Source organism: Battus philenor, unplaced genomic scaffold, assembly GCF_028537555.1.
Source record: "Battus philenor isolate CCGP_79_NKW_IND1 unplaced genomic scaffold, ilBatPhil1.0.hap1 SCAF_18, whole genome shotgun sequence".
Classification (NCBI taxonomy): domain Eukaryota; kingdom Metazoa; phylum Arthropoda; class Insecta; order Lepidoptera; family Papilionidae; genus Battus; species Battus philenor.
This window is the reverse complement of record NW_027181680.1, coordinates 9,088,325-9,102,846: the sequence shown is the minus strand read 5'-3', so window position 1 is coordinate 9,102,846 and position 14,522 is coordinate 9,088,325. Positions and strand designations below refer to the sequence as shown.

At 31.5% G+C, this 14,522-nt stretch overlaps 1 protein-coding gene across 3 annotated transcripts in view; it reads right to left on the bottom strand.

Moving 5' to 3' along the window:
• The window catches only part of LOC137920170 (tubulin monoglutamylase TTLL4-like), a 34,180-nt gene extending 21,516 nt beyond the window's left edge, over positions 1-12,664 (bottom strand). For all 3 annotated transcript variants that reach the window (XM_068763426.1, XM_068763428.1, XM_068763427.1), the window contains exons 1-3: positions 11,833-12,664; positions 11,257-11,610; positions 9,922-10,159 (exon numbers count right to left, since the gene is read on the bottom strand). In XM_068763426.1, the coding sequence (XP_068619527.1) occupies positions 9,922-10,159; positions 11,257-11,610; positions 11,833-12,212 (972 nt within the window). In that variant the 5' untranslated portion in view covers positions 12,213-12,664. The remainder of the gene's footprint in view (positions 1-9,921; positions 10,160-11,256; positions 11,611-11,832) is intronic.
• Between the last annotated feature and the right edge of the window lie 1,858 nt (positions 12,665-14,522).

Sequence of the window (14,522 nt, the reverse complement as noted above, 5' to 3'; positions counted from 1 at the left end):
AGATAATAATAAACGAGTAATTACAGTCTTCATTCACCAGTAAAAGAACGAAACTACAAACATATATAATGATGCTTCAACTAATCATGCTTTAACTAATGAATATGTCTTATGCTTGGATTATCTCGTTGTTCCCTCTGGTAACAACGTCAATACGCCAACGTTATTTGTAGTAAACTGATTTAAAAATTCGTCAATTATGTTCCAAATTTTCATAGAAATTTTCAATGATTTTTTACATACACCGCACAAAAAATAACGTACAAAAACATTGTATTATCTTTTGCTCTCTTAAAGTGTTTCATATAAAATTATTCACCTAGTAACACAGAAAATGATGAAAATATCACGAAGGTTAACAATAGTATCGGGGTGATTTTAAAATAGCTTTTATGAGTTAACAGAAATAGCGCATTTAAATAGCAAAGCCGTTTCGTGTCGTGACACATCGCTCCTCCGTAGTTATCAATTAGCCACATAAAAAAACTTTACGTATCAACTATGGTATATTTAGTTAAAAAGCGTTTTCACAATTCAGATTACAAAAAAACAATTATTTTTTCCATCCAAATCACATTCCAATACAAAAAATTAATCAATGTATTATATTTCAGAGAGATCACCTTATAAATGATAATTGGAAATAGGTGTTAAGGCATTGAACCTTTTTGCTGAATTCTTACAAAAGCCTAATATGTTTACAGACATCGTGATGAGCCAGTCAGTACATAGGTGGAAATTTCTTACGTATATAGATTAGTCATCTAAAACTAAGAATGTTTACGTGTCAACTAAATATATCACAATTACGGAGATTTCTGGATCATCTTAATTACTAAGTGTTACTATAAATAAACTCATCGATTCACTGGCAGATGAATGGAGCAGCACGATCTTAGGTAGGCAGAAATCTAATACCATGATTATTACACAGCTATAAATATTTACTAGTGAATTTAAAGAATGTCGTACTTAAAATATTTAATTGACAATGTTATTTCTTGTATTATCAACCTAAGCAAAATATTTTCGTATTATGGTTATTTTTCACGGGAACTATATACCATAATCTAAATTGATATAACATTTTTGTATTACACGAGCTGTCCCGATAGACTCAGTACCTAACTTACATTCAAATAGAAAAAATAAAAGATTGTAAACTATTTCAGAGTAATTACATTATTTATCAATTAAATGTGGAATGAATTTATTAAATTTTTCATCTTCATATACTGTCCGCCATAGTTCATAGCGAACTGTCAAAGACGCAATGTTTCAATACTCTTTTTTCATCAAAACTGACTACAGAGCGTTAAAAACATGAATAAAATATGTAATCATTCTTAGTCATAAGGCATTCTTAGTCATATTATAAAACACATATATTCTTTTAAAAACATATACAGGTTGATTGGTAATATGTTTTAAAGCGTTATAGGGGGGAATGTATAGTTCATTCACTGTCAAATTATGTAAGGTACTCCCCTTTCAAAAAATCAATAGTATCAGAAATAATTTATAACACAATTATTTTAAAAATACGGACTAGAACATTTTGAAATTAATTATAGTTTACTATCAGTCCTTAGAGGCTGTACTGTAAAGAGTTACTGATCTGTCGCATTAGAAAATAAATAAATGTAACTTATATCAAAGGTTAAGAAACTTTAAAGCTTTTCGTTGACAAGTGACTTATACATCTTTTAAATTTTTCACCTATTACCAATGACCCAGCATTCTAACTTAATATTAGTACCGCTACATTAATGATGAACGCATTTAGAGTTAAGTTCAGGTTACATAACAAGCAGAAAACTGATTACTCCCCTTACAGTATTTACTGTTTAACAATCACATGTCCGGACGACATCTAGACAATACGAATTATACAATGACCGACATTGGAGTTTCATTGACTATTCTTAAATTTGTGCAAATTTCATTCGATGGATAAATATACAGATATTCTAATATTAATTGATGTAAAAATAAATCAAATTAAAAAGATATTAAGTCTGCTGAGGCCCAAAGGTTTTGGCGTTGTAGCCATGGATTTCCAAGCACAACGTGGGACATCCATCTACAAGATGGACGAACAGACGACCTTCGAATAGAAAGAAGCTGGACGCAGGCCGCAGACCGCTTACAACAGGTCCTATTGCAAATCTATGAAGAGGTCTATGTCTATACGATGGCCAGGATAGGTCACAAGGTCACAAGGATTATCGGTCTACTTGACAATTTTTGGGTGAAGCCTACGTCTTGCAGTCAACGTCTATTACCTATTATGATGATAATGATCAAATTGAATGGTACGAGACATGTTTAAATAAACATGGTAAATAACGATAAATGTTTAAAAGACATTTGTAATAGAAAACACATAAGACACTCCTAACAAAACAACCGTCCGAAATTAGGACAGACAAGAATAGAGCGTAAGTGTGAGGAATTCGGAAAGTTTACCGGCGCGACGCACCACTAATTGCGGATGGGTTTCACGAACAAAAAATAAATAAACGCGGAATCGATTATTCACAGTACAATCGGTGTCAGTTTAGTGTGTCATTTTCTTGTTCACATTTAATATTGCACGTGATCACCGAGTATTTTTTCACAGTAACAAATCTATGAGAAGACAGAGAAGTGTTCTTTACAGCGGCTGTAAAATTTGGCATTGTAGTGATTTTAAAACTTCGAAAATGAACTATCAAAAATTTTTAAAATAAAATCGATTAAAAAACTAATTCTGAAAACATCACAGATAATATTTACTGACCTATATTTATATATTTTATGTTCCATCTCATTGTACCCATAAATGACGACTTGAAAGCGACGTATTCAGATCTGAATATGTCGCCTTCAAGTCGGCTTGTACAGGTTATAAATTAATAATTTGAATAGACCTATGTTAAAAACAACATTGTAAATTTATTTACCTTCATAATCCTATGAAAAAGTACAGACAGACCATTTAAACTTTATATTTAAAGAACGAAAAAGTTTTTTCAGTTTTCCATAGCTTTAATATTCTACCAAACACGCAGTAATTATTGAAATCAAATAAATTTTACACGTAAAACAAACTCCGGACAATTATTTAAAAAATATCTAGTCTTTCTATTTTCTAAAAATAATATTAAATATTTAAATAACTTTAAATTTTCATGTGATATATAAAATAATAAATTAAACAATCACTATAATTAAAAAAAAAAACGAAATTATGATATGTTGTCAATAAAAAAAATTACTTACAGTAAAGAATATAGAATCATTTCGTAAAATCCAGATTAAAAATATGAAAATTCACCAGCACAAATTTTGGATTAATGAAAATAAATCAGTAACCCACTTTTTAAATTTAGAAAATTTTTATCGTACAACTTCACCTTTTACACATAAGAATTTAAAAAAAAAAGAAGAAGTGTTCTCCGTTCAGTGATACAGACGAAACCGCGCTGTAGTGCCGGTATTAATGCATCGTATTGACATTTCGCGTGTTTGGCTTTATGCCACGCCTGATTTAATGAAGCAATGTTACGTATTAAGGTCCGCATACAACGAGCGCGTACGCCCATACTTAAAAATTATCAAGCTATTTTTAATACTATAAAATGAATCAATATTTAATAATGGCTTTAGAAGTTATTTTTACAATATTGTGTACAGCATAGTTCATAACGCGTCAAGTCTACTTTTAAATTCTTTGTAAAGCAAACCATTCAATATTCGATTACGGAAACTAAATCTTCCATTAGCATACACATTAACACAAGATGTTTGGTTAGAAGTGTTAAAGGCAAAAGAAATAAATACATAGATCATTTGCTTTCAAAAATCAATTATTTCAGAAATACCAACGTAATGACAGTATAATACGGAAAATCGATTTCAAAATTGGGGTAAGAACATATTATTTATTGTTAACTATCTATCTCTGTAAACTTGGTACTGCAAAAGCAATTGACCTGTCGTATTTTTGAATAAAAAATTAATTAATTTAAAATATTCAGAGTAATAAAATTATCGGTTAATTTGAAATAGACGTTAGAATAAGGCTTTAAAACTTTTTGCTGAGAAATGAGCAATCAATACTTTACAACTATCACCCTGTATAAGTAAAACATGTTTTATTATAGTGCAAAGAAAATTAATTGAAAGAAATCTATGACGTGTTTTAAAAAAGGCTGACGTAGCATTATCTTAGAGTGCATTGTTTAAAAGTGTTTTTTTTTTTTACTTTCATGTCAGAAGATTGCAATGGGAATTGTCTCTCGTGTTCAGAAAGGTTATTCACGTGTGAATGAAAATTTGTAATCAAGTTTTAAAAAAAAAACATCAGTCATTCTAAAATAAACATATATATATATATATATGTGTATATATATATATATATGTGTGTGTGTATATATATATAAAACAATTTGCGTAATGACGAACTAATATTTTTTGGCTTTCTCTGCCAGTCAACTTAAAGTGGTTCAGAGATAATTACATATAAATAGGTATATATAATATATACATATATTACACATACATATCTACAATGCATCAGTGTTAGCCCAGCGGTACAGGACTGATACTTGTGATCGTAAGTTGCGGGTGCGATTACCGAGTTACAACCCTATATAATCCTAATTAATTATATAGAGCTACCAAACCCTGTACAATAGGCTAGTATACTTGAAAATTATTAAAATCAATTTTTCCTACTTATAAATTGATTTATTTATTTAACACGCCATATTTTAATTATTTTTTCGCGGTTGCCCGTGTCGTCTCTACCGGTTTTCGGTTGTACGTTGATTTATGACACACCTGTATATACATATATAGATTTAAAATTACCAAAACGATTTCAATAAAACTGAAGAAAGAAACCATCGATGTTTAACGTACTTAAATTTGAGGAAGCAAGCACATAAATACTACACAAGGTATCATAGAGGTTAGATTTATATCGTGTTCCTTATATTCACAATGTACTATGTTCAAATAAATTTTAAATATATTCGGCATTGTAAGAAACAGCTGTCCGGCGAACCGCATCCGTAAAGCGAATGTTACATAATTATAAACAAACTTACAAAGATAATGAGCCGACATTTTTATTTTATATAGGGAGTATTATAAACGATTGCAAACAAACCAAGCATAAGTATATCTTTGTTAAACACGATTATAGATAAAACGAGAAGGTTCTATTTCGTTATTGTCACATGAATTTAACATATTACATGCCATGTGCGGCGTATACGACCCCCGTTGCACTTTCTGTTCAGGCCATTCGCAATTCTCATTAAAAATCAAAAGATTCTTAAAAAAAATAATTGTAGTATTGAATAAAGACAACTTCACGTAAGTGCGTATATAACGCATTTTAAAATTTACATTATTGAAAGAGTGTAAAGCATGTCTTAAAGGACATTTTCTAATCTTTAAAGTGTGGATCGTATACGCCCCAGGCGGCCTGAATGGAAAATCTTCAAAAATTGTGGCACGGAACGTGTTAAATAATAAATTGACAGCTTTTGTACAGTGGTAGGCGATAAACTTCAAGGATTGCAATTACGATCCTATATTATGGATTCTCTTCCTGTCAGAATCTACATTTTGTACGTATAATAAACAGGTTGATAGGTGCAAAAGTATTACAGAGGTGAAGGTATAGCTCATTTCCTTTCAATAATATGTGCAACTTTCCAAAAATCAATAATGATAACATTAGAAGTGTTTTTTTTAGAATGTAGATATTAAAATTAATTATTGGTTACCATCTCTTTCCGGAGATATATTACTGCCAGAAGTTACAAGCCTGTCGCATTCCACTCTAAAAAAAATTATCTAACATATTTCAGAACGATCACTTTATACAAGATGTTTTGCTGTGAAATGAGCTATTTTTCACTCCTTTAAAAGTTTTACACCAATATCCCTTTACATGCCATCTTTGATTCCAAATGGTGGCAGAAAAGAGGGAAATTTTTTTTAAGACATTTATTTATTTATCTATACACTCATATTAATTTATGATAATTTAATGTGACTACTTTTATACGCCATAAAGAGAATGCCACAACAGCCTCACCAAATAAAAACTGATATCATATCGAGCTCCTCAATTATGACATCTTTCAGCTTAAGATTACGAGGATTTCAAACGCACACGATCTGAGAGATCACAACAAACACAGAGAGGTTTTTTTGTGATCACTTTAACAGTACTTTTTATTAGTAGTACAATTAATTCCAAACTTTATTACTATTTAACCCATCCTTTGGATTTAATTACAAATGTTTGTTTAGTAAACTTCTTGATAATTCAGCGACCCTACGCGGGAGTATGCTATAATACCATACATGGTTGCCCAAAATAGTCACTAATTTTAATGAACCTAGTTAAGTGTTTATTTCTAGAGCTAATATGTATATCGCTATTTTTTTTTCTTAATTTTCTTATGCACATAGATGATGCAAATGAGCTCAAAGTAGACTAAAAAAAAAACAAAATAATAGAAAAAAATAAAATATAGTAAAGTTATTTATATTATTTTATTAATGTAACGATTTATCGTAAAGCTACATATAAAGAAAATTACAATTTATTTTCGTAAAGCCATACTGTGAAAACGACTTTTGTAAAACCCAACATACAAAAAATTTTTTTTTAAAAGAATACCACCGTAGATTTCCACTCGGTGTATCCTCATCCCAGTGCAACCGAATTTAACAGACAATAATACAAGATTTAACGAGATGTAACTAGTAAAAAGAGACATCTGTTGACGCGGGAATGAATTGACAAATCACCTTTAATTTTGGAGGATAATTTCAGTCATATTTCACTCTAAAGTGAATGATAAAAATAATACTCGTTAACACTTACACAGTGACAGAATTTCCGTAAGAACTTTTTAAAAGATTTCATCAGTGAAATAATCAAACACGAGTAATGTTAACACAACCGCACAACCGGAATAATAGTTGACTTTCCTCAGATACAACGAGTATACACCTGTCGGCGCGGCGCCCCATACAAAAGATCGAAAATAGTTTTAAAAACCTTCCGCGAGATGCGGCTGAACACCCACACGATTATGCAAACAATTTGCTTTGCGCGAATACGTTTGAACGGTGAAATAGATCCCGACGCGAATCGCGACATCACTTACGCTAAATTAGTTTTTCGTACAATTTAGATAAGATCTAATATAGACTGCTAACACAATTCATGTACCAAACTATTCAACACACTATGATAATGTAATTGCATAAGCGCTAGTGCACTTTTACAGTTGTAACATTCTGTTCATATTTATTGATTAAATAACCCTTTATGAATTGTTTCTATAATATTAACTATAGCTGTAGTTAGTACTTTCATAGTGAAGGCTACCTTTTTTATTATTAGACGATGAGCAGAACCAATCATAATATTACGTCACTTCATCATCATCTCAGCCATAAGCCGCCACATAGACCTCCTCGTATAGCTTTATCCGTGTGTCGACTTTGTAAGCGGACGTCTTAAGCTGCACTTGCTCATTCAAGATCTTCACTACAGAACCTTAAGGTTCTAGCGGCCATCTGCTCTACGCGCTACATGGCCTGCCTACTGCTTTTTATTTTTGCCAATCCACTGGGCTAGAACCGTTACCTTTGTTTGTTTAAAGATCTCATCTCTTTACTTACGTCACTAAGTACTACTCCTTAGGACATGAATGGTACTAATAATGGTCCAGAAATTTAAGTATCAACGCAATAAAAAGCTGTAGATAGAAGTGCTGATGCTTCGTCTCCTATGATAAACGCCTTCTAGATATCAGTTCCTTTAACTTGTTTGTTTGATCACCAATACTGTTTGCTCTTGGGTATTCACAACGTGTTTGAGGTGGCAAAGTGTAGAAGGAGCTTAGCTGTGATCTTTCTATGATAACTAAGCTAGGGGGAACGCATAAGGGCTTTGGTTCGAGTCATAGCTTAAGCGGACACTTTGGAATTATTAAGCGCAAAGGCTCCTCAGAGACCTCATTTTGGGCTGACGTATTAATTCAAGGAACCCAAAGCCCGGCGCGATCAGTAGCAATTATCAAACTAAGAAAACTTCCAATGCTCAACCGACTGATCAAAAATCTGCAAATCTCCTATCAAAAAGTATGTAAGTATTACTGTTCTAATATAAAAGAGGAGAAGGACACACCTCCATCAATCAGTCATTAAAAAAATCACTATGTAAAATTTTGGGAATTTTAAGCTATGAGATTGTATGTTGCCAAATTAATTTTAATAACAATTTTAATATCATTGCGTCGATCATTAACATAACAGCCGATAAGAGCCCACTACTAGACATAAGCCTCCCCCAAAGATCGCCACGATGATCAAGCTTGCGCTACCCACACATCCAGCGACCTCCGGTGACTTTAACTATGTTATTGGTTTAACACCTAGTGGGAACCGGCTTGCGGTCGCCAGCCACCCAAAAACCTATCGACCTATCGTCTCGGAGTAACTTAGTTTCTAAAGACATGATGTATATGCCTGTAAGTTAGCTGTCATCCTGTGTATTAATTTAAATGTTTATGTTCTGATTATTGTAAAATAAAAACTTCTTTTGCTAATGGGAACGCAAAACACTACAAAAGAGTGCTTGACTTGATCAATTTTAATATCATTGAGAATACCAATGGCAACCATTTTTTTTATTTTAAAAAGAATGTAATGAAATCCTTAGTCTAAAGGGGCTAAACAATTTTGCAGATTGGCGTTTTGCCTCCATAATGATTTTTGAATATTACAATATTCAACAATAGGCCAATATATTTGGTGGTCACAATGGGGTTGGCATGTCAAAACATGAATAAAACTTCAACCAAAAATTAGAGATTATTAAAAAAAAAATAACAGGAACTATAGGTTCCCTCCGACTTTCTTAATGGTAAGTAATCTATGTTTGTCCTTAAAGATTTGCTGGAGGATAGTCCGACTAATTCAAAATTTTTTTTCTTTTATTCTTGTTAAGTCACAAGGAAGATTGTGAAAAAAATCCAAAATTTGTAAGATAAATAGTTCAAAACAACACTTCCCATACACACCTCAAAGTAAATTTAATTTATAATAAAATTTAAATTTATAATAAGCATTCATAGATGTCAAACACAAATGTGAATGTTCCTAATAATTAATCATAATCATAACGATAATAAGTAAAATTATATCCGCCAGAAACATATTTTATTTAGACTCTGATGAGCTAAATTATATCAGTAAAAAATCTGTAAGAGCAGTAAGTGTAGCTATAAATTTCCCAAAGTATTTAACTGAAACTAATGCATAGACATCATCCAACTAGTAATGATTGTATGATATTCATAGATAAATTTGAAAATCAAACTGACCTAATAGGTATTATTTTACTTAACAATTATCTACTATAATTGAAATTTTATACTTAACATATTTTTTGATGGATAACATTTTGTTTCTAATATAGTAATTATTTAAATAATATCCAAAACTACACCTTACATGTTTACAATATGACCCACAGGTTTCTTCTGTATTCTGTACTATTGCTGACAAGGATTATGATGTCCAGATACATATTTATCTATTTTTTTATTTAGATTAAGACAGTGGAATAATCATTTACTTATAAGTTGACAAAAAGGATTGTTTTTGCAGTCTCTACCCATTTAAAAGCAAGTAGAATAATTCAACCTACTCACCCCATCCCTAAAATATATTTCAGAAGTGTTTTCTGTTATAAGTCAGCACTTATTCTTTAGGTATTACACAATGCACCAAGGGAGAATGAAGCCATAAGCTTCTTATACAGAACATTATCCCTTTAGGCTCCAACTGCACTCAGAATTAATATTTAATACAAGATAAGTAAAAAACTCCACTTACCATTTCAACCCTGGGATGATCAACAGTATCACTATTGATTGCTGTAGTTCTAAGAATGTGCATGCCATACATGTCATCTTTTGGTTTTAATGGATCTTTGCAGGAGCAACGAAGACTACGCTGATAGGATGTTGGACTTTTTGGTCCAGATAAAACAGCAACCGCAGTACCATATGAATACCCTGTTCCCGAATTATCCTTTGCACGCTTCATATTGCTTGAAAGGTAGTTCAGATGGCTGAAAGTAAAATGAAACAAGTCAAAGGTTTTTCTTTAAATGCTTTGTTTAAATATTATAGTATACATGATGAGCCAATTTCAAAGCAACTAATGTAGAAGACAATAATTAACAGTAACAGTACAAATGTATTTATGAAAATTATGTTGAAAGTCAATGGTTGGGTTTAAGATATTAATTTCTCAACGTTTTGCCTTGAAACAATTTTTAAGGTTTTAAAGTTATAAAATAAATGCTAATTATTCAGATAGTTGTTAAATTGTTAAACTAGAGAAATTAACAAACTCACTGATAAAAAGAACTTCTAAATAATAAAGATTTTAATCTAAAATATGGCACAATTATAATTTCTATTTAATAAAAATATGAATAATTTATAAACAATAAACTTTTTAAATTTCTGATATTCATCCATGCAAACAATAAAAAAAATTGAGAATCATATTTGTAGAAGAATTAGAGTGTGGAATTATAAAATTAAGGAAACTGAAATCCTGTACATGTCATTTTAATTCTGACATTTTCATAATTTGGAAGCAAATTTTTTTCCTGTTCATTAAAAATCATTTAAGATTATTTATTAAAAACATATACATTATTACTCAAAAAGGGAAGTATAAGCAGATGTGTTTTGAGAACTTTTTGTCATTCAGACATGATATAGCCTGTCCATATAAGGTATATGGACTACACTATATGGACTAAACTATTTGTATGGAGACAAAAACACATCTACATTTATCACCTTAAGATATTAGATCATAGGTGCTGTTAATCAAGTTATTTTTACCAGCTTTAACAAATACAAAGCAATACACAAATCTGGAGCACTCTACAGATGTAATAATGTATGTTTATGCTATAATAGTAAGATAAACAATTTGTTTATCATACAAAACTCAACTACAATACATGTCCAGATCTTGAAGAGTTTTGTGGTGGAGATAGTATTGAGGTATTTTCTTAGATAATTCAATATTTAGAAAGTTTATTGTTTAATATTAATGAGCAGGTTTATACTTGAGGAAACTACGAAAGTAGTTTTGAAAATTAAATAACATACAAATAACACTTAAGAGTTGTTAATGAATTCTCACCTTTCATAACCAGGTATGGGTGAACCTATGTGAAAGCTACAATGTAAATTATCTGATTCGCTAGAAGCCCTCTGCCGTCGTCGTCCCTCTATATTGCACCTTTGATCTTGATATGGTCTTCCTTTAGGTTTTTTAAGTATACCTTGTGGTGGTGATTTTAATAAAGGATTATTAAGTATTGGCTTCAACGGTTGCTTCACTACAGAGACTTCCATCATTTCATGGTCAACTCTTTCTAACAACTCTTCAACTTTTGGTAAACGACTGTCATCTATTTTTGAATTTAGTTTAGGACTCATTTGGAGTGGTCTAGTAGGACTTGATCGGGATAATTTGGATCTTGATGCCTGATAACTACAAAAACAAAAATTATACAAATATAAATAATGGTCATCATCTTTGACAATACAATAAAGTTAACACTAAATGCATTTGATGTTAGATGAATAGATGTCCTAAAATGGAACCAAAACAATGTGACATCACCATGCAACCACATTGTTATTAATGAATTGATAGTAGTTTGACATTTAAAATTCTAGGTTATAATAGTAACTTATAACTTATGTCGCTTACCCATGGTGCCTCTGCTCATGCGACATAGCGTAGTCGCCGTTTTCGGCGGCTGCAAAAGAACACTCGTAGTGGAAGCGATCGTAACGCGCCTCTTGTGCTGCGTTAAGCGTGAAATGGCTCTTGTTTGGTACGGTGCGTTGATAACGATTATGATAGTCCGCTGACCGGTGAACGTCGCGTGTCACATCCTCATATGGCGACCTGTCTATTCCCTCGCTCCGACAGCGACGCCTCAGCACGCGGGCCGGCCCCCGGCCTGACCACTCTAAAACAGATCCGAGGGGATCACACGCGTCAAAACCTGCCTCGTAACTAGGAGACGCCCGTCTGTTATCCATATCTGACGCGCCTACCCACGACACATGATCCAATGTCCACATTGATCATCAAACGCACCGTAAAATTCACTGTTGCACTAGTAATTTTATTGCTCACAAGCGATGAAGCTCCAAACGGCGTCGAGGCCAGGGGACGACAGCTGACAGAACACCATTCAACGCTTATGAAGCAACATGCCAGTTCTCCCGCCAAAATTGAAAGAAAAATACGTTCTTTTTACAAATAAATACTAAGATTAGTTTCACAAATAGAAACTAAACGTGTATACGCTTTTGATCACACTGTTGCACCACTGATGCATCGATACAGTTCATAGCAATGGCGATCAGAACTGTGATTTTGTAAACATTTTTGTACATAGTCGATCGACTATAAATAAATTATTGATTTTATAATAATTAAATTATTATTTTATACAAGTAAATCAATATTTAAGAGTACGTTCTAGAAAAAAATATTTATATTAAAATGACTTGTTACTGATTCTATTTCATTTCGGTTAGGCTGTAAAAATGTATTGTGAGTTGTGAGAGAAGAGAACCAATTTACAATGACATTACCATTTGTCTATTTTTATTACGTTTATATCCGAGGGCAGCACCGGTTCTTATACCAAGTTGAGAGTTCAGCGATAAGCGCTGACAAGTTGTACCAAAGTAGCGAAGATATTTTGATTTAAAAAATTACTTATTAAATATCTTTCCAAATTAAAAAATATATATTTTAACTAGAAGTTTTATTTATTTATTGCTATCGAAAAGTTTATTGTTCATGTATATCTTAACGGACATACAGAAATATTTACGGCCCGCTTTTTTGAGTACCAACTATTTGTGATGAATCGACTCAAGATTGAAATTCTTTGGATGTTTGATTATACATTCCGCTATGACTGTGTTTTGTGTGTCTGTACGTTAATTATTATTATATTATTATTCTGCATTGAAACATTTTATGTGGAAAATATGAGATATAATGAAATAAAATATAAAAGTATCATATTTAGTATGTTCATATATTTACAATTATGTGTAAATAAGCACGATTAAATAGTTGTTCAAAGTAGAGTTAATATATAAATTGTAATGAATTGTCTTATGAATTAAAGATCTAAATTTATAACATTTTATTGTTGTTATTAATCCGATATATCAAATGAAAACGAACTATATTTCCGTTACAAAGATTTACAGCGGCCACTTCTTAGAACTGATTTTTTCACAAGGCAGCACGATTCAAGTTGGTTTAAGTTTCTGATTATAGGCAATTTTCTTAACTCGCTTTTATCGCTACAAAAGAATGTGTGCTATCAAAAATAGATAAGAAAGTGCCATCGTTCTGTGCTAAATTGTAAAATTTATTTCCAACTTATGTGTTATAAAATATGTCCGCCAAGTATTAATGAACGACTTTTTATTATTCATTTTATTTGACCAATTTAAATGAATCAAGTAGACCGTTTTTTTTTTAAATATGATTAGTACCAAACTTTGTTTCAAATATAAAAGCTAAAAGTTGTACAAGTTTGTACATATTACATATGTTGAGCTTAAGTTATAATTGGGTAAGGATTAAAATTGTTATCCTTGAGCCAGTACCAATAACTTTCGTTGCAAAACTTTAACTTATTACTATAAATATTAGAGAATGTAACATTTAATTCAAATATTCTTTATCAATTTTCAAGCGACTATGTGTTCTTGATACTACATTCATCTGATATTTTTTGTTCGTGATTGATTACGTTTTGCATCAGTGAAATTAACATTTTCTACAGGCTGGAGAGTGCCAAGGGGGTTTAGCTTAAACCTTTTATTTAGAAACTAAACTTATAGGATCTCTCGATCTGTGACATAAATATTTCACTGGATTGGGTGATGGCTGACCAGGTGAAATGTCCCAGAAAGAGATCCTCGGCTTGGAAGGTGACTCAATACGTGTTTAGCATTCCGATATTTTTTCCGCCATTCCACTATTTGTGCCGCCAAATGGCTTGGACCATTTGTATATGGTTTCATGAGTTAATCAGTAGAGCTTATATATAAATGTCGGTATATATATTTATATCTAAATTACTATGTCCCCAATTTTATTTTCTATGTAAGCAGTAATATATTTCCTATTTATATTTTTAGTCTAATCCTATCATAGAATCTTTCAATTTTCCCAGCTACTGTCTACTTTACTTATTTTACTTTTCCACTATTTTTTCATTTATACTTATTCTAATTGACTTGGTGCGTACCATCAATTATTTAAAAAGATGACATTGAGACACACTGTCCTCCGCATACATTCTTATTAATTTAATTACTATTTTAATACTCCGATTTGAGGTGTTTAATAGCTTC